At 32.5% G+C, this 22,222-nt stretch overlaps 1 protein-coding gene across 3 annotated transcripts in view; it reads right to left on the bottom strand.

Annotated features, from left to right (window-relative positions):
• Positions 1 to 22,222, bottom strand: part of NOL4 (nucleolar protein 4) — a 507,107-nt gene that overhangs the window by 90,159 nt on the left and 394,726 nt on the right. For 2 of the 3 annotated variants that reach the window (XM_074201260.1, XM_074201262.1), the window contains 2 exons: positions 4,377 to 4,556; positions 3,453 to 3,644 (listed from right to left, as the gene is read on the bottom strand). In XM_074201260.1, the coding sequence (XP_074057361.1) occupies positions 3,453 to 3,644; positions 4,377 to 4,556 (372 nt within the window). The remainder of the gene's footprint in view (positions 1 to 3,452; positions 3,645 to 4,376; positions 4,557 to 22,222) is intronic. The other variant, XM_074201261.1, reaches the window with a different exon arrangement.

Genomic DNA, 22,222 nt, shown 5'->3' with positions numbered 1-22,222 from the left:
GTAGATATCAGCATGGAAGGGGTCTGGCACTGTATCATGGGATCTCTTTTTAGTTATATGCTGATAAGCACTCAGTGATTGGAATTAAAAGAATTAAAAGAGGGCTAAAGTGATTATTCTATGCCAATAGCTCTTTAGTGGCAGATTCAATACTAGGCTCACATCTTATTCTGTTAAGTAAATTTTCTAAGAATTGAAGTAATTTTATATTTCAAATTTTTCTTGGATTATTCGTAACTTTTTTTGATTAAAAAATTAGCCTAAACACCTGTGACATTTTAGGTAAATTACATGACCCATAAGTACATTGGGCTGAAAGCAGAATAGAGATTGACTTAGACTGAAGAAGTGGAGGATAGAGTTGTTTTTGTGTGAGTATTTGTGCATGTGTGTGTGTGTTTGTGTGTGTATGTGTGTGTAAGTGTGTATGTAAGTATATGGGTATGCATGTGTGTGTATATCAACCAAGCAGACCACTATAAACCATAGACATTCTTGTATCAAAAATAACAAAAAAATATTAAAAGTCTTTAATATTTCTCTCCATTTTGCCCTCCATAAAAATAATAACTATACATATTTATTTACTACTTTTTAGGGCAATTTTCCTTTAAAAGGAAATTTATATATACATATATGTATATATTTTAAAAAGATTCAACCATTCATTCACCCATTTGTTCACTCAAAAATAATTAATTTTGTACCAGCTAGTTGCAATGGACTATGACTATGTCAAAAGCTAGAGGAGATACAGAGATAAAATAAGGACGTGCATGGATTCACAAGGAATAATTTGGGGGGGGGTTGAAAATAAGGGAAGAAAGTATTTTGCACAGTTGAGATAGGAGGTAAAGAAGGCTATTGTTATTAAAAATATTACTATTTAATCATGATCATGAACTCCCCTGTCCTTTCACTTTTAGAAATTTATTCTATCAGGAGTAAAGAAGAGCTAGTTCTGAACAGTCTTAGCTTCTAACTACTGATTCACATAGAGAATGTAATATTTCAGAAGCAAACATTTCAGCTTTTGGATTTTTAAAATCTAGATAAAATATCTGGTATTTTTTCCAAGATAGGGAATGCCTTTGTAGATAAATCCTAGGGAATTGCCAGGGACATATAATTACTAAGTTTCTGAATCAGGATTTAAAAGCATGTTTTTCAGATCAAATAGTCTAACATTTTATTCTAGTACTCTATAGTACATAATATTATACTTTAAAATGTTATACTTATAAATACAAGAGTGGTAATTAGAATGTGTCAGTGTGTGTGTGTGTGTGTGTGTGTGTGTGTGTGTGTGTGATAGTTCAGTACAGCTAAAATCAATTTGAAATCATGATAATGCTATTTTGGTGGGATGTGGAGAGCTGGCAAATCTGTGATTTCATTAGCTGTGGGAATTCCTGGATTCCTGGTGAAAGCACTAGTGGTCCTGCCTGCAATGTTGCTGCAAATGATAATCCTGCAGTTTCTTGGAGGAACTAAGAAATTGAGGATTTTCTCAGTGTCAAAAAAGCCAATATGCATCAATTGTTTGGTTTCAACCCAAGTCTTCTTAACATCTGAGATGAACTCTTTATATACTACATCACACTTACTCTAGTTATACCTATTTGATAGTATCCTTCATTAGTACAGATTTTTTTTTAATTAAGTGCAGGACTTTAAAATTTTTCTAACTAATTTAAACCTGTTAGATTCAAGACTACTGTAATCTTTTTAAGATTCTGATTCTGCAGCCTCTTGTAGTAGCTACTTTATCCAGTTTTGTGCCATTTATAAATTTGATATGTTTAACTTTTTCTTTTAATTCAAATCACTGAGTGCTTATCAGCACAGAACTAAAGATAGATCCCGTGATACAGTGCCAGACCCCTTCCATGCTGATATCTACTAATCAATGTTATTGTAAATTCATCTGTATGTCATCCAGACAAATTTTCACTTTGGTAAGTGTGGGATATCAAACTTTATCTCACGCTTTGCTGAATTCCAGATCTCTCTCTCTCTCTTTATACATAACTCCTTATTTTTTCCCATATCTGGTCTTTTACTATGCCATTTTCCTTTGAAAACTATTCAAAGATGCTTAAAAATAGCCAAATATCTCAAATTTTACTTATGCTTGAAATTAAAACAAAAACTACATTGGACCAATGCCAAAAGTTGCTGTTTTTCAAGTAAAAAGGAGATAATTTTGTAAGATATAACTTCAGGTGAGCTTATGTTACAAAATTAAAATTCTAAATTAACATTGCTTGATTTTCCAAATGATTAATCAAGAATTTTTAATTTTTAATTTGAATTTTATAATATTAAACTCACCTGAAGTTATATATACTACATATAACATGTACTAGCATTATCGTGTACCTTAATATTTCTAGATTCTAGACATAAATAAAAACTTTACATATGCCAAAATTCAGAAAGTATTAATTTTCTTAAAATTTACAAAATTCATTTTATGTGTACATGTGTATAACCTGAATATTCTGAAATTTTAAAAACCTCAACAGAGAGGCAAGAATCTTATTCTTAACATAAATGTATGCTTATATGTATACATATATAAATATATAACCCATTTAAATTTCAATTGTCTGTTCCATTTCAGAAATTATATAATTTATATTATAATGTAATATATGTATATATAATATAAGTAGTCATATTATATGCAATATATATATTATACCAAAAGACACATATTTCTTATGCAATATTATATGTATATGGTTCCTGGGATGGAATGGACAATTAGAAGACAGAGAACACTGTTTACTAAAGTAATTTTGTCTAATCTCCATCCTCAAACAAAATCCAATTGACAGCCTAAACTGATTTTTCTCTTGGTCCAAAACTGTAAAAACTCAGAATATCAAGCACATAAACACAGCACATAACACACCAAGCACTAGCACATAACAAAGCCCCAATTTCACTAGAATCTTTATTCTTCTGGTCTTCCTGTTTTTATTTTCATGATCTGCTATTAGTGAACCATTTATATTGAAAGAGTATTATTTAGATGGATCTGTCTAACTTTTCCCATTTCCATTCTGCTCAGAAAAAAGCCATGAAAGATAAGTCCTAAAGAAATTTGGAATCATTTCAAGATGATGAACTTCATATCTGGGTTAAGAGTGACAGAAAGGAAAAAAAATATGAATGAGATGCTCTTTCCCACTGGTTTCTATTCACTTAAATTCTCATTTTCTATGAAATGATATTAGACAGTACCTGTGACTTATATTTTCACAAGGCATTTCTCATTGAATGAACAAAGGGAAAAATTCAGGAAAGATGAAAGGGGAAAAAAAAACTCTGACCTGACATTACAAAAAAAAAAAAAAGACACTAAGATGAAAACAAAATAGTGTCATGGATTTACATATGGGGTTTTGATGGAATCTAGGGCTGTGTTTTAAGTCAAAACTCACCATCTCAAAACCACTTCTTTTCATCCGCCTGCAGGACTTGAGGTAAGTACGTATACGTTTCCTGGCACGCTCTTGATACTCAGGGAATTGTCGCCTGCATGAGTCAATGATAGCCTGGATCTTTTCTTTGGGCTGCTTAGAGATTGGGACCATTCGGTCCAAGTTTTCATCTACAAACAGCCTGACAAACATCTGTTGGCAAGAGGGAGACAGAGGAGAAGGGTTTGGAGGGCTGCTCTCTTCTCTTTCTAGCTTCCTGTCTTGATTACTGATAGGAAAATACCATTTTCTGGTTTATGCACTGAAGAATTTTGCAATGGAGAGCTAGAAATTTTAAGCAAACACTCTTTAAGGGCTTTCTAAAGGGCTGAATAGAGAAAGAGAAAGAAAGAAAAAGAGAGACAGAGACAGAGACAGTAAAGAATAGACTTGTGTATAGAAATTATGAAATAATCAACAATAAGCTGTAAAACTGAGCACCCCATAACAGTTTTTTATTAATAATAACTACAACCGCTACAAGTTAATACTTCACTGAGTATTTTTGGTACTTCAAAAAATACTAATCTTTGAAAATTAGCAATTGCTTGTTTTGTCATGCATAATAAGGTTAAGCTGGGAAAGCAACAGAAATAGCTGATCACGGTTGTACTCTTCAGAGGAACAAGCTGTGGCCCCCTTCATCCACTAGATAAACATGCATACTCACACAACCCAATTCCAGTTTTCAGCTGACATTTGGCTTTAAAATTCTAAACAAAACACAGCAATTTTGGTGTCTGGTTGGCCAAGAGTGTTTCATGTACTTTAAAAATCCTTCTGTAAATTAAACAAACATGCGTCTAAAATATCCACATTTACCGAGTAACAACATGTAAAATAAATTGATAAAATTAGACCACACAGCAGTATGGCAAGACTCACATTAAAAGCTTTCAGTCGCTCAGCTTCTACTCCATCTGTCTCATTAACTTTCTCAGAATCTTCTTGCTCATCATGATCATCTTCATCCTCATCTCCTCTGTTCATTGATAAGTCCTCAGCACCTCTGTCTGCACTCTCATTCTTCCCAGACTCATAACTTGAATAGCTATGTGCAGGGGACTGAGAATAAAAGGAAAAGGACAATTACATAAGCACATTAGCTTATTTTTATCAATTATATCAGTATATTCAAACTATACATTCAAATAATTCAATGTTTCAATATTTATTTATCATTCATTATCTTAAATTTTCATTTGCTATAAAACATGATATAAAATGGAAGAGAACACTTGTTTTGATAAGAGAAACAATGATTTTTCTAAATCAGATAAGTGCAAATGTTTCATTTATATTTATTCCAAAATTTAGCAAAGTGTCCAGAAATATCCAAGGGTTAGTAAATTAGGAAAAGTGACTCTCATCCCAATTTCTGAGAACTGAGAAGTTTATTCCTAAGTATATATAGAATAATAAGATGTTATTGCTATTTTATTGTTATTTATTACTTTTTCTTTGTGACCCAATTTGGGATTTTCTTGGCAAAGATACTGGAGTGATTTGCCATTTCCTTCTCCAGCTCATTTTATAGATGAGAATGTGGGGTCAAACAGGGTTAAGCCTTGCCCTGCATCACACAACTACTGTCACATTTGAACTTAAGAAGAAGCATCTTTTCTGATTCTATGTCCAGCACTCTAACTACAGTGCCACCTAAAGAAGCTGTTCCACTTAGCAAATAATTTCCCCATCAAATGGGGACCCAAGACCAAGTCAATAACAAATTCATTAAGTACTGGTATTACCAGAAACTGGGGATACAAAGAAGAATAAAATGGTTTCTGCCCTCAAGCAGTTCACTATCTAAGGAGGAGTTCATAATCTAAAGGACATGCATTTAAAGGACACTAGTTTAGACTACAAGTTCTTTTACAAGATGTTAAGTAGACAGATGCTTGAAAAACATGGTAGTACTGTCTTGCAAATCATACCAAAAACAGTAGAGAAGATGGACTTGGCAGAAAACTTGGCTTCAGATCCACTTAAACCATAGCATTCCCAAATTATTTGTAGATAAAACCAGAATGACAACAAAGAGAAGCAAGATGAAATTCCTGACACTCTCATAATGATCTATAATTCAATTTGAAAAATGTCATAAGTGCCAACTTTGTATAGTCTCTAAAGCAAACAGTTGATATTCCAGTTGATATTCTGGATACAATATGTACACAACAAATCAAACATAAGGCAATTTTAGGAGGTAGAGATTTTCAACATAAGATGGGATAATCTTCATTGATGTCTTAACATTTGTATTTTTATTAACTTTGTATGGGATACTACACAAGGAATTATTAATGTCATTTAAAAATGAAATTAGGGAAAGCAGAAAAACAAATTTAAAACATATTAAAAATAAAGCTGAAGGAATTTGACTCTCATGTAATCTGAAAAAAGGAAATAAATGAAAATATTGGAAAAGATCATAGATAATGCTTTTATCAAAATGAGTGACCAAGAAAACATCAGTAAATGTCAGAAACTGTTTTAAGATCACAATACATACCCAACTAGAATAATGAAAGTAAGAAAATCCAAGGGGACATTTTAATAGTCTCATTTGGTGATATGTGATTGAAACTCAGGAGAGATTATGGAAGGATAAATGAATGAGATATATATACATACATGGATGCATATATATATATATATATATATACATATATGTGTGTGTGTGTGTGTGTGTGTGTGTGTGTGTGTGAGAGAGAGAGAGAGAGAGAGAGAGAGAGAGAGAGAGAGAGAGAGAGACTTAATCAATGGAAGTTGATAAGATCACCAAGAGAGAAAATGTCCCAGAAAAGAATTGTAGTGTACCAATGACTGCTATAAAAATTTTATAATATCTTTTCATTTCTAAATTCCTCACTCAGAATGTCAATTCTTGTAACAGAGTTAAAAAGAGAAAAGAACAGTTCAGTTATTGAGTATAAAAAGGCATTTGACTATCAGGGGAAAATCAAAAAATTCTGTTCCAATAAAGTGTCTCCCATGCACTTTTTGATAGAATAAACAATATTTCAATATCATAATTCTCTATCTGCATATTGGGAAGGGAGGTCAATGTTATTATCTTTTTAATGGCAAGGTTGAGTTATTATCTTTATATAGTGTTTAGTTTCATATTTGCTTCTTATTGCATTGTTGTTGTATGTCTGTTTTTTTCTGGGTTCTGTTCCCTTCCTTCACTTTGCATCAATTTATGTCTTCCTGTGCTTCTCTGTATTCTTTATTTTCACAGTTTTTCACAGTACAATAATAAGACATGACATGGTTGTGGGTACAGTATTGAATAATGGAAATAGTACTGATGATCAAACTTCAATTTCTAATTTAAGTCATAAAATCACCTAACAAAATACTTCAATGATCCACAAGGAAGAAAAATAAAGAGATATGTGCTTACCAAAGAAATATCTAAAGGATATCCCAGCATAGACTTTAAATGAATGACAGAGTTCACCTAAAGGGGAAGTCACACAAGTTTGTAGATAACACTATCCTGATTGTACCAAGTACATGAATCATTTTGGATCTTGCTAAGTAATATTAAAGGGCACACAAAAATGTTCAGATGATCCAAGCAGTAAAACACTTGTCACTTGAAGAATGGGCAAGATGGTAAGTGACTTGGATGGACAGCACAGTGATCTCATATATCAGAATATGTAACTTAAACAGATGCTGTGATGGACAATGAACTGGGTCTATAACAGAATGGGAGTAAGAAGGCAAACTGGGTTGTATTTAGAAATCAGTAATAGTTTAATGGTCCAAAGTTTTTAATCTGAATTTAAGACCTCTCATTTTAATATTAATATTTTTGGTAATGTTATATTGCTATATATTGTAAAATATCATGGTCTCTGATAGATAATAGTTTCAGATCATTTGAAGAATAATGGAACTACATAGCAGATATAAATAAGCAGTAATATACTACTAATGGTCATTCGATAATTAAATGCTTATTAAGAACTTGCCATATTTGAGGCATTGTGAATACAAAGAAAAGCTACCACAGAACTCAAAAGCTACAATTTATAGGATAAATTAAAGTTGCTGAACAGAAGGAAGGTACCAGAATTAAGGGGAATCAGAAAAGACTTCCTGTAGAAAGTGACATTTTGGCTGGAGCTTGAAGTTCTTCAGGAGGCAGTGACTAAGAGGGAAAACATTCCAGATAAAGGAGTTAGCCAGTGAAAATTGGCAGGAGTTGGACAATGAAGTTTCTTTATTGAGGAACAGTAAGGGAATTAGTTTAACTATAATGAAAACATGTGAGGGAGGGTAAGGTGTTATTAGAAAGTGTGTGTGTGTGTGTGTGTGTGTGTGTGTGTGTGTGTGTGTGTGTGTGTGTGTAGATTATAATGAATTTTGAAAGACAAAAACGACATTTTATGTTTAATTGTGGAGGTAATGGGGAGCCAATGGGGTTTACTGAATGGGGGAAAAGAGATAATTTGATTAGATATGCATTTTAAGATCACTTTGACATCTGCATGGAGGATGAATAGCAGTGAGGAGACTGATTTGTGTCAGGGAACTATGTAGCAATTACAATAGTAGAGGTGATGAACACCTATCCCATGATTGTGCCGGGAGAAGAGTTTTATAATAGAAGTATTACTAACAATATTATCTTAGAGAAATGATCAGAAAGGGAAACAGACCAGTCAGACAGCAAGAGTGCAGGACATCAGCTTTAATGCAACATGAGTATTGACATAATATTAAGAAATGATGTGGAAACTGTCAACATTTTAAATGAATAATGTCTGGAAAATTCCTTAGAGGATATGGTCAAGAATTAGATAAGAAAGAGAAGTCATGAATAGATTGTTTTCTGTAACACTGGAGAAGTATTCACTGATCCATTGAAATGATGTCCATGTTATTCTTGTGTTGTTATTCTGTTGTTTTTCAGGCCAATCTAATGCTTTGTGGCTCAACTTGGGTTTTCTTGGCAAAAAACACTCACTGCCTCACACCTTACCACCATACCTGCCAGGTAGCCCAAAGATTGGTGGTGGATGGTATAGAGAAAGATATGCCTTTTTTGTCAGGCAAGATCAAGGAAGGGAAATATAGAACCATATCTACCATACAGGATCTATGGGATCTTGTGGATCATGGCAAATGAGGGGTTTGTTAGGGAGAAGATAGTGAGGAAAGCAAGATAGGATTGAAATTAATGGGTTTTGTTGTAAGAGAGTCTGAAAGAGAGTTATAATGAGTATAAACTGACACAAAGTGAAGTGAGCAGAATCAGGAGCACACTGCACAAAGTAATAGTCACATTGTACAAAGAATCCAAGAAAATTCCAAGGGAATCATGATGAAAAATATTATCTTTATCCAGAGGAAGAACTGAATACAAACTGAAGCAGAATTTTTTTTCCTCCTTTCTTTCCTTCCCTTCCTTCCTTCTTTCCTCCCTCCCTCCCTCCCTCCTTTCCTTCCTTCCTTCCTTCCTTCCTTCCTTCCTTCCTTCCTTCCTTCCTTCCTTCCTTCCTTCCTTCCTTCCTTCCTCCCTTCTTCCTTCCCTCTCTCCTTCCTTCCTCCCTCCCTCCATCCATCAAAAAGAAAGTCTGCTCGAACAAAATGAGTAATAAGGAAATGTTTTACATGATTGTACATGTATAAGTTATATCAGATTGCTCAAAATCACCTGAAGCAGGGAAGGAAGGGAAGGAGGGATAGAATTTGGAAGTCAATACTTAAAAAAACAACAAAATAGTTTTTACACATAATTGAAAGATATAACTATAACTAGGAATTTTGTTTAGAATCACTATGGCAGCTGACAGGAGGATGGATTAGAGTGAGGAGAGACATGGGGCAGGAAACCTAGGATTATTATTTTCTTAAATGCTGTTATCTCAGAGATGCTACATAGTTGTTAAACAAGAATAATAATTAAAATGAAAATAAAACAAAGGACAATGAAAAAATTTTTGTAGATATTAAGTAATGTCAGCATACTACCTATGATTCTACCTACTGTACCCTCCTCCTCCATCTACAAATCCTCTCTTCCTCCCTCTCTCAACCCTATAATCTGAGGTTAGAGTTGAATGATTCTCCAAGCTGGAGCTGGAAATCCCTTTTGTCTTTATGTATCAAAAGAGGTAAAAAAAAATCATTGTCAATGATACATATTGGAGAAAAGTAGGCAATAGGTACTTCCTAATTCTTCAATTAATTGCCACTACAAAAGATCTGCCATAAATATTTTTGTACATATGGGCATTTAAATTTTTTCTTTAAGGGGCAGCTTAGGTGGTGCAGTGGATAAAGCACCAGCCCTGGAGTCAGGAGTACCTGGGTTCAAATCCCATCTTAGACACTTAATAATTACCTAGCTGTGTGGCCTTGGGCAAGCCACTTAACCCCATTTGCCTTGCAAAAACCTAAAAAAAAATTTTTTTTTCTTTGATCTCTGTGGGATATGGGCCTAAGATGGAAATTCTCAATCAAAGAATGTTAATAGTTTAGTCACTTCTTGGACATTGTTCCAGACTGCCAGATATTGGGACATGGTCAGGGAGAGAATTTCTTGCATTTAACTATTCATATTTTATTAAGGAATTTCTTTTTTCTTTTTAGTTTGATTGGGAGAAGATAGGGGCAGAGAATATAAGTACCTGTCAATTGAAAAAAAAATAAAAGTTTGACACTTTCCTTACTCTTTCCTTAAATGGAAAAATGTAGTTGAATTGTTTAAACAGTGAAGAAGAAATAATAGTTAAACCACTAAGTGTTATTATATTGCTACTTTGAAATATTAGAACAAGTAGGCTATCTAGAAGAAAAAAATGGACGTCACAATAGGACTAGAGAATGTAATGAGGCTATTATCTGTATCATTGGAGAGAGGGCCAACACCTGAAAAATGATGAATCCATCAAAGAAAAGCATATAGAAATGATATTTTACATGATAACAGATATAACAAAGAATAAGTATTAATCATATAGTTATATGACTGTAGTAATTACAAATTGGAGAAATTTTATTTTTTTCTTCTATTTTCGAGAAGTACTTGTCTTAAATATTATTTTCCTTCTGGAATGGCAGAGTAATCTATATTAGAATGAGACCTCTTAGATCATCTCAGATTTTGACATGCAGGCTGGGTTCTACAGTGCCACATAATCTATTCAAGGGCTATATGATAGTCTACTTCTTGGGATCACTAGAATGACCAGCATTCACTAAATGACATTACATGGATCTTCAGAGTCTGAGAAAATCTTATGTAGGTACATTTACAAATAAATTTCTTTAATTTTTTTATATTTTAAATGACATACATATTGAGTTTTTAAGCAATGAAGAACCAGTGAACAGAATTCTCTCAAAATTCATATAAAATTTAAGAAGTCAAAAAGAAATATTTTAATGCCTATATACACATCAAAGTAGAAAAAACATACAATATTATTTCTAAATAATATTACAGTTTGGAAAAGCTTTTATGGTCTCAAGAAAAAAACATGTTTATAAGCTTGTTTTTAATTTTTATTATATTTTCAGCAAAACTAGGAGTCTGTCATTTCCAAATCTTATAATAAAACGTGAAGATATAAGTAGCTTAATTCTTGCTATAAATTTTCCTATACATTGTAGGACATTTAAAAAAACCCTTTCCTCTTCTAAGCATAATCTGAGTTTTTGATTCTACTGAGTTTAAATCAGGCTAAAGCTCATTAGTATAAGGTTAAAGAAGAAAATCTAATTTTCTTCAACATAGAATGAGAAAAATCAGTAAGTTTAATATTCTGTGTAGCCTTTAATGGGAGGAGGGCATAGGTCAAGTTATGATGACATGTGATCAATATTTTCTTATTGGAAATGCAACCAAAGAATACCTGTGATGGTAAAAATCTCCTAGCAATGTGGTTCAAATAATGGAAAAGTTCCTGAGGGCAGAATGTGTATTGTTGGAGAGTTAATCAATACCAGAAAAGTCATGGCTCACTCAAAGAAAAATTTAAAATTCCAACTGATTGTATCATCTTTATCTAAAAATTTCTCTATCATCACCTTGCCTGAAATTCCTATATATATATTTAGTAAATGGTTCCTTTTTTAAAGACACTAATCTCTAGAACTCTGTTTTTTAAAATTAGTCCTTGATGGGTGACACATAGTGCAATTTTCAGCTATTAACTTATTAGTTAAGAATTAGCCTTTCTGTATTCAATAAACCAGAAGACTGAGAGCTGATGAGATATAGAGGTGATATTTTATGATGAGTACAAGTAGAAAGAAAGTTTCTAGAGCATAGGGCACAGTCTAAAAAAGGTTAGTACAGATAGTAGGTCTAACCAGCCAGTGGAACTGGATGTAAAAGTTACCTAAATTTGGTAAATGCATGAAGAAAAGTATGCTTCATGTATTTAACCATTTTGCCTAGATCTAGCTGATACCATAGTTGAACCATGAGACAAAAATCAAAAGTCCATTTAGTAAAATGAAGAGCTAGCTAATCAACTTGTTCCAACTAAATGGAGAGTTATATTAATGAATAAAACAATGACAGGCTTCAAGTTATTTGGCAAAGTAATTTGTATTTCAGTGGTCTTTCCAACAGAAAAATTTAAATGAACAAAAAGTAATATGTCTTCCTGAAATAGAAGCAGTTAAAGATACAATAAAAGAACAACCATTAACGCAATAGTCATGAATTAGCTTTCCTAACTTAGTTAACTAGTAGACTTGAAATGAAGGGGATATATCATCTCTATCTCTATATACAAAATTATGCATAAACATACACATAAACAAGCATATAGGGAATTGGGAATTCATAATTATATGTATATATACTCATACATATATGAAGAGAATGGAATTGTATAATATGTTTTTTCTATATACAATATTATTTATATAAATGCACATATAATGTAGCACATTAGTATATTGGGAGTTTTTTGGAGGGTCTGTATGTTTTTTGGTCAAGGATATATGATTTCACTGATGTGAGTCTCAATCAATACAGATACTCCATTTATTCTTGTACATTTTTTTTTTTGTATCTTACAATCATAGGGAATTGTCATGGGAAATGAGAGACTAAGCTACATTGCATAGCTAGAATATATTAAAGGCAGGAGTTGATCTCAGGTTTTCCCGATTCCAGGCTTTTCTTTGTATATGGTAGAGAATAAATAAGTATTCATTGTTTGAAAGATAAAGTAAGACTCCATGTACAAACAATTTAGGTAGCAATTATGCTATTATTAGGGATTAGAAAAATAGTAAACTTGAGGACTATAGAATTCCTAGGGACTGTTTGATTTAATCCCCTCATTTTGCCAATGAGAAAATTGAGACTCCAGAAGATAGTTGCCTAAAGTCATCAAGCAGGTAGGCAACAGAACCAGGTTACAACACAAGTCTCTTGGCTGCTACTAGTCTCAGTGGGAGAAACTGTGCTGATTTGGTAAAAAGAAATTTCACAAAAAGAAGAAAAAGAATATTATAGATAAAGTAATCACCTGAACAAAATACTAATTTTCTTTGTCTCAAAGTTCCTCTCCTGCTTTAAGAAAATGCCTTTAGGAGTCTTTTGGATGACAATTTCTTGGGAAGATAATACATTATCAGTAATAAAATTTAAAAACAATTTTTCTATTAGTCCAGGCTTGCAAATCAACTATGCAAAGACAACAACTACCTTTAAAGAGTCCTTTGTGTGCACAGTTCTGAGCCAGGTCCCTGAAGAGTTATGAGGTTTGGATAATAAAGGACTCCTGCCACTATGGAGCTTACAGTTAATTGGGAAATATAATATAAAACAGGTAATATTAAGTGCATTTGTGAAGTATTTTCAGTTAGAGTGAAGAAAGTCATTATCAACTCAAAGATTATAGAATCATTTGAACTGGGTTTTCAAGAATAAGTAGGAGTGAGACATTGGTGATTACAAATAGAGGGACTGGTATGAGCAAAGGAATAGAAATGGGAAAGTACAGGTTGTGTTCAGAAGACAGAATATTACAGTTTCTTTAGGTCATAGATTAAATGAAAAGAAACCACTTGAAATAGGGCTGAAAACAAAGGTTGACTCAAGACTGTGGACAAATTTGAATATCTAAGTAAAGGAATTTGAATATTATAGTGCAACAAATATTACTCTTAATTAAATCAGTGCAAACTTTAATTCTCAGACTACAATGTAAAGGTAAGGGAAAGAGTGAAAAGTAAAAACATTTTAAAAAATAAGGTAAATGAGAGACTAAAGGCTTTTATATTATATCATAGCCTCATGTCTACATATAACATGCATTTTTTCAAGAAGAAATTCAGGAGACACTAAATATAGGATGATATATTTAAGTGAAATTTAATAAATTTTAATAAATACAAAATAATTGGTTATCAGTGCCTGAGTGATTATAGAATCAGTTGACAGTTGAGTAGTTAGAGCATCACCTTCTTAAAGAAAAGATCAAAATCAATATTAAGTCTAAAAAATTAAAAGAAAACATAGTCCAAAATGTGAAATGGACAGGTTTACACATTCAACCTACATAGCTCAATCTCCACAATAGGGAGAGCAAAAAAAGCATAGAAACTTCATAGTATAGCACCAGAGACATGATGAAATAAATCCCCCCAAGGTCTTCTACCCTAAAATATAAAAAATTTATATACTAGATAAAATGATCTCCACTGAATCCACAAGATTATAGATAATAACATCTAATCTAAATACCTCCCTTTGTAAATGATGAAACTCAGAAAGGTCGTCACTTATCAAAGGTCACAGGGCTAGAAATTGACAGAGGTGAGATTTAAAGTCAGAGTATCTAATTCCAAATTCTCTACTCTTTTCAATGGACCATACCAATAAAAAGAAATAACTGTCCCACACATTTAATTAAATTTATGGAATTAGATTGGAGAAAATAAATGCTTGACTCCAGCCAATTCCAATTTCAGTTCCAGTCAAGCTGACAGGTTTGTCATAAAAACAGAAGCAAAAGTTTAAAGAGAAATGAAATTACTTTAAACCTATATAATATAGAGGAAAATGAACCTATTGAAAGTGAACATCTTGTAGACTACTCAGAAAGCATACAACAACAGAAAAATACTCTTTAATGATTCAAAAGAGAGAAATGTTTTTAAAACAAAATTTAAAAAAAAATTAAGAATGAATTCTGGTAGGTAATCAGAGCTTTTAATACAGAATTTTAAAAAGATTAGAAAATAGAAGACTAGAATAAAAGAGAACCCCTCCAAAGATACAAAAACTCTGAGGAATCTTAAAAAAATACTGAACATAAAAATGTCAAAACTAAGGAAAATTTGGCAGAAGAGAATAAAAAATCAGCAACATTGATAGAAAAGACCTCAATCAGAACAAAACAAAACAAAACAAAACAAAAAACCTTTATCTCCCTTCCAAGCAGAGATAGCTAAGGCACTATTAGTTTACACAGAAACTTGTATATGAAATCTTATAGAATATAATATTTCAAGATTATGAGAAAGGAATATGGAGGGAACTAAAAATTATAAAAAGTTTTATCAAGACATCAATTTAAGTCAGGTGAACCCAAAAGTATTTAAAGATGTACCTGAAAGAGATCTATCAAAAGTTTCAATACAAACAACTTTGTCCATCATTGACTGTGAAGTCAACCTCAGTTGGACTCTGACATCACAGTCTCAGATGTGCTGAATGAAGTAAGTAAAAATGAAGCTAAACAAACAAAAATGAGAACTACATTTGATTAAGTATATCCAGAGAAAATTCATGTTGGAGGTGAGGAATTTTAATTGATTGAAAGATCAATTCTCAAAACATCTGAAAAAGTATAATGCCAAATGCTTGGAAAGGAAATTGTGTCCATTATTACTATTCCTGCTCCCCAAAAAGGTGACTGATAAAAATATAAATAACTACTGAACAATATCTACCTTACCATTTCAATATACTCTTTAAAATAGTAATCTCTGTGTGAATTTCGGATATACTTTATGAAGGAAAAAAGAAGTGTTTGATAAATTATTTTCTAGAATATTCACATGTTTACAGTCACATATTGACTGAAATGTCAATAATTATATGATCCCAATGTATTCACTATTTGAGTATTAAAAACAATGTTTGATTATTTCATCTGCACAGATAGTTTTAGAAAGACAGAACTGACAGGAATGGCTTTTAGTGAATTAGATTAGTGAATCTTTTTATTTTTCACAGGAGAAATTGTCTCCATGCCTGAAGACCTTTAGGGAGGGGAACAGAACTTTCCTAGAACCCTTTTTTCCCTTTTGGTTAGTTCTATTGGAAGAAGGTTGTTTCCCTTACATCAAGAATTTGGCTCCTTTGTAACTTCTGTCCTTTGATCTTTCTGCCCATTATGACCATACAAAACAACTCTAATCTCTCCCTCTTCCATGTAAAAAATATTTCTGAAAGCAAAGGTAGGAAGGCTATTTCAAATATCAATATCAAACCCTCAACACTAGGTGATTTTATTTAATTATGTAATATTGCTTCCCAGTTGTAGAATCAGTAATTTTTTAAAAAATAGCATTTCAATGGTATTGGAAACTTAGGTTGAGTAAACTACCGATGTAAATTAGAAATTGATACTTATTTATGGTCTTAGAGAATTGTATGGGACCTCTTAGTGATTCTATATTACTACAAGTGCTAAATAGCTGGTTATTATGAGAGGGAGAGGCAGGATTTGAAATCAAATCTGGCTGATTCAGGTCCACTGCCCTGTCAACTTGGTCAGGCTGACACTAAGGTAATTTGTTTAGAAATGTTCAGCAATGTTCTTTATATTTCAATAACTGAATTTTCAGTAGCAAATGTCAGATATACATTATATCTTCTTTATAAGTTCTAGAATTCTATAGCACTCATGCATTTACATCAATCTCTTCCATAGAGGTTTTATTGATTATGAAATAAATTAAACCATATGGTATAAATGATTGTTTGCCCTGGATGGGTAGGTGAGTGCCTATTGTCAAGACTAAATGACAGAGTATCATTTTCTGCTATAATTTCATTTCTGTAATTATTTTGTTTTTCAGTGAACACTTTCTTAGAATGTCTCTTTTCTAGAAGTGTAGAGTCACCAAAAAAAATTGTATCTTAAACTGAACAATGCAAACTGCTAAGCAGTGGTGACTCACATTTCCAAGAAGTATTTAAAATTAAATTAATAATATGATCTCTTAGTCACTAGGAAGCAGCAACTTGGAGCAGTAACCTAAATTGTTTTTTTTTTGTTTGTTTTAAGCAATCAGAATAAGGTTGGAGTAAATTTTCTGTACTCCTACATGGCTTAAAACAATTCTAGCATTTTTTTATACTCCTAACCCTCTTAAAATAATTCCAGAATTTTCTATACTTCTAAATTTCCTAAAACTATTCCAAAAGTGAACATTCTATTGCCACTAGACTTAGGTATGTCCAATTACAAAGCAGGGAAGCAAGCAGGCATTTTTTTCTAATTTCTTTTTATTTTCTGCACTAATGGTCACGTTACTATTGTATGGGAGGTCTTTCCCTTCTCTTCCTTTCCACCCCCAAAATCAATGATTTCCTAACATCTATATTACTTAAATTAGCTTTGCTCTTTGGAGCATGATTCAAGGAGGTCAAAATTGTAGACTGCATTTCCACATCGACTATTATCTTTGTGCAGAGAATAATTAGACGATTATGGCTGAACCTCCAACTCAGGTCAGTTTATCTATTCAATTAAATAAGCATCTTAGGAAAGGGATAAGGGATTTCATTTTAGACATGAGGGATCCCCTATACAAAAATGCAAAGGTGGGAATAAGAATAATGGGGAGAAGCAAAAAACCCAGTGTGACTAGAACATAAAGTGCTTGTTTAAAGGGCAGCAAATCTGAAAAATGTCTGGAAAGAAAGCATGGATTCAGTCTATGAAGGGTTTTACATGCCCAACTGGAGAGTTTGTGTTTCTTGAATTTAGGGCAAAAGAGTGACAGATCTAGGTCTAATTTTAAAGATTATTTTGGTAGCTGTTTACAGGATGGTTTGTAGTAGTGAAAATTGATAGCAAGGATATCAATTAAGAAACTTGCACAATAGTCCAGGCAAGAGGTGATAGTATAAACTATTTGTGAATAGATAGAAGGATTCCAGAAATACTGTGTCATTTAACAAGACTTGCAAACTGATTTGATATAGTGAGTTGTGAGAGAGGGATGAGTGACATATTAAATTTGGGTGACTAGAAAGATTATAGCTATCTCAATAGAAACAAGATGGGAGAAGATACGTTAGGCAAATACAAGCTCATGGTCATAAGGGAAGAGTTCAGTATTAGTAACTTTCATTATATATACTATGCAGACATATTATTTCCACTGCTCCACATAACAATCTTATACACCAGATAGAGTTATTATTAGCTTGATTTTACAGCTGGAGAAATTGAAGGTCAGAAAGATTTAATAACTTTTCCCCATGTCATGCAAATAAAGGATAGACAAGAATTAAATCCACATCTCTGACCTCAAATTCAATGATCTTTCAATGCCATTATGTTATGTTTCCAGGTATGATATAAAAAACAGTATCCGCTATGTAGGTAGAGAGGAGGTGAGCACTATCATTGCTCATGAATAAAGCAAAACCCTCAAAATATTTTTGCAAGGTCATTCTAATATCAGAAATATAACAATATGTCTTATAATTGTAGGATGTCTGTGTTTTCTTAGATAACTGCTGAATTCCTTTTTGTTAAAGTAACATATATGTTTTTCATTCTATTTATCTCGAGTGTAACCCAGTTTCATGCAAATTAGACAGGGTTTAAAAATGCTTCTTGTGGTAAGATCTCCTTCTGGGGTTTCATTGTTCACCTCAATGGCTGCCCTTGGTCAAGATGAAGCTTTTACCTTGTTGAGCATCTTTTCTTCTTTAACCTTTCTCTAATTTGATGCTTCTTTTATATGATCATAATGAATAGAGAAACAGATTGGAGTTAGGAATACCTGAGTTTGAATCTTTCCTCAGATTCTCACTAGCTAGGTAACCTTGTGTGTACAATTTAAGTTTTTTCAGTCTCAATTTTTCCAACTACAAGACACAGATAACATTTGGCTCACAGGAAGCAACAGAAACTTTTGAGGTAAAGAACTGGAAAAATGTCATGGTCAACATTTTGTCTTCAATCATCAAAAATATTTCACTTTCAAGTACAAATGGGAAATTTTCAATAATTTCAACAATTTTTGATGAATAAAAATGGTAAGAGCACCTATGTCAGAGTATAGTTGTGAGGAATAGACTAGTTAATCATATGTATAATACTTTACAAGCTTAACAGAACTATGTAAAATAAATGCTAGCTATGGTGATAGTAATAATAGTGGAAGATAGTCTGACTATATATATATATATATATATATATATATATATATACTTGATCATAGTATGATACATAAACAATGATAATTCAATATATTATATTGTAATTGTATGTATACAGCTAAAATAATAACTCATTTGAATAGCACTTTCATGTTTAAAAGACTTTCCCCAACTCCTGTAAAGTAGGTTATGGTGGGATGATAGTAGCTGGTGAGTGGAGGAAGGCAGAAGAGATTGTTGCTCATGGATATCAAAATCAGAATAAAGCACAGGTTCTTTTGATTTCAAGTCTCTTTATTAAACTATACTATTCTGAAAGGCCCGAGGAAAGAAAATCATTAACAACTACGAGAAAGAGGCTTAGGGAAAGGCTTCCTAGAAGAAGTGGTATTTGACATAGATTTTAAAGGATGAACAGAAGTTCAGAGATTGGGAAGGGGGAACTGAAGAGCACGAGAGAAAAAAGGAGGAAATACATTCAGATTCAGAGAAGCATAAGCCAAGTCATGGAGACAGGAGGGCTCTGTTATGTTTTGTTATGTAGGTGGGGGAAACCATTGTTGGTATAGTTTGTAGAAAATGTGGAGGAAAGGAACATAAGATGGAATGGTTTTAGGGAAAAAAATAGAAGGATAAAATTTCAGATTAAGAGGGGAATTTTTGAATACTTAGGGATATATAAACAAATATCCCTAGTACTAATCATCAGCTATATTTAAAAAGCATATATATGTGTATCATAAAATAAAGAATTGAGAAAAGGAGGTATCAGAATATAGTAGAAAAAATAAATGATAAACTGGGATATGTGATGTTAGACTATATGAAATTTTTCCTCCTTATATCTTTTTTGATAACCATTAACTTAATTTTTTCCATTTATAGGTATTTTTAAAAGGCTTTTTTGCCTAGAATATCTTTTTATAACCATTAACTTAATTTTTTCACTTTATAAGCATTTATTCTCTGTCCCTTGATACCCTTCATTCTAGTGAAAAAAAGAAAAATGGAAAATAAATGAAGACATTAATATATAGAAGACTTGAGGATGTATGTACCCTTTGGATTAAATATTATCATATGTAAATGAGATAATATTTGTGAAAACTCTAATGTACTATATAAATAGATGATTAATATTGACAGAGAGAAACTCAATGATCTCTAGTCCTTTATTGACTTTGTACAAATCCAATCCCAATTTAAGGTTTGGCAATAGTGTTAATATTTGCACAGGATAAGTCTTGGACTGAAACAGGGTAGAAATAAAACCAAATTACTCAGATTATAAAGAAAACCAAAAAAAAGTCCCAACAAAGGAATGATACAGAAACTTATGCTACTGACTAAGGTGAGTTCTGATGACAGAATTAACTTTTTACATTCATCATGTCCAAAACCTAAGGTCACTGACAAAAGAATTATTTCTAAATACTTGACCCAGCTGCAAAAAACTGCTACAAGGACATTTGTGACAATCATATTTCTGCCCGCCGAGAGAATCAGTCAGCTGAAAGTGCTCACTGAGGCAGTACATATCCTCCACTTCATTAAACAAAACATACACTTGAAGGCAGCACCCCAAACAATGGGCCATGTGTTCTGTTGCCTTACTGGCTTTTGCAGTATCCAACCACATCAACCACTTTAGCAGGTAGAAGACTTAAAAATAATAAAAGTAACAAGGATCAAGGAAAACATATTGAGTTTCCCAGTCTGACTCCCCAAATACCATTAGCAAGTGGAATGCTCCCAGCTATGGCATTGATAAAGTTGAAACATGGATGACCATTACAATATTTTATCAAGGGCAGCTAAAGCACGTCTCCATTTAAGCAGCTGAGATAGTAGGAGCCTCCCTAGGCTCCTCAATGTAGGTTGCCCTTTGTTTATTCTTTCAGGACATTTTGATTCCAAATTGACTTCACTAATAGACCACATTGCACAGAGTAAAAGACAATGCAGCCACAACGAGGATATTAAATGTTATCATTATAGGGCAGTTACTGTGGCTTTTAAATAATGGCAAATTAAATGTAGACATTCTAACCTCAATCTACATTTGGTATGGGTGGGCAAAGGCAGGAAAAGCACGCAACTATTTGTTAGATGGAAACAAAATTCAGACTTCCTAAGTTATCTATGCAGCTTTGCATCATTTATCATTATGGGATCAAGGTGCATCATCAAATAGCCTAATGTATTATTACCCACTTTCATTTTCCAGATGAAAAAGAAAATCCAAGTACTGTATAGAAAAATGTCTTCTGTGAGACTGGATATGGAGCTTTATCTACTAAATCACAATCTAAAGCTCTGTCCTTTAGCCTCTGAAAATAAACCAAGAAAAAGAAAACTATTTTAATAATGTGAAATACCTTCTTCCTAACACTAATACTGTCCTTCAAGTGCTTACACTACAGTCCATTTCCTTATAATAGTTTTAGAGGAAATTTTATTGGGTTGATCAATATAGCTATTAAAATCATGTTTAAATAACAATGTCAAAAATCATCCTAATACAGGAGTTCATTGACCAGTATCTTTAAATTTTTTTCACATCTCTAAGCACCTTGAACACTGATTTTCTTACATTAAGCTTGTAATAAATCAGTTTAATGAATGCACAAATAACCATTGTTTTAGTTTATAACAGGAGAGAATTCTGAACTATATAGACAAATTATAGTATGTCCCAAAAGTGTTAGTGCAGTTTAAATAAAAATTTCAGAAGTGTTAATGTACAGAAACTTGAAAAAAAAACTAAATTACAAAGGTTATTTTAAACTTCTTAATATTGATATTTTTATTGATCTATTTCTTATTAAAATTCAGCATGACTATTCTCTTGTGTGCTAGATAATTTTCATACTTTTCTGAAAATTTTCATCAATTGCTGCTCAGTGACAGCTCTTCTTAGCATCACACAAGGAATTAGGTTTTGATGCATTCATGGCAGTTTTGATGTGACCCCACAGGACAAAAGTCTAATGGAGTGAATCAGGGAGCTAGAATGGCTAAAAAAGATCTGGACTAATGCTATACAGAACTGATGTGTGTAGATTAAAGTGTATTTTTTATCTTTATTTATCGTGTGTGTGTGTGTGTGTGTGTGTGTGTGTTTTCTTTTGTGATACTACTAGTATGGGAATATGTTTTGCATGATTTCACTGTAAATTTGCTATATTGCTTACCTTCTCTCAAGATAGGGGAGGGGTAGAAAAGGAGAGAATTTGATCTTCAAAATTAAAAATTGTTAATTTTTTTTTAGGTTTTTTGTAAGGCAAAAGGGGTTAAGTGGCTTACCCCCAAGGCCACACAGCTAGGTAAT

The sequence above is a fragment of the Macrotis lagotis genome, chromosome X, assembly GCF_037893015.1.
Source record: "Macrotis lagotis isolate mMagLag1 chromosome X, bilby.v1.9.chrom.fasta, whole genome shotgun sequence".
Lineage (NCBI taxonomy): Eukaryota > Metazoa > Chordata > Mammalia > Peramelemorphia > Peramelidae > Macrotis > Macrotis lagotis.
This window is presented reverse-complemented; position numbering and strand designations above follow the sequence as displayed.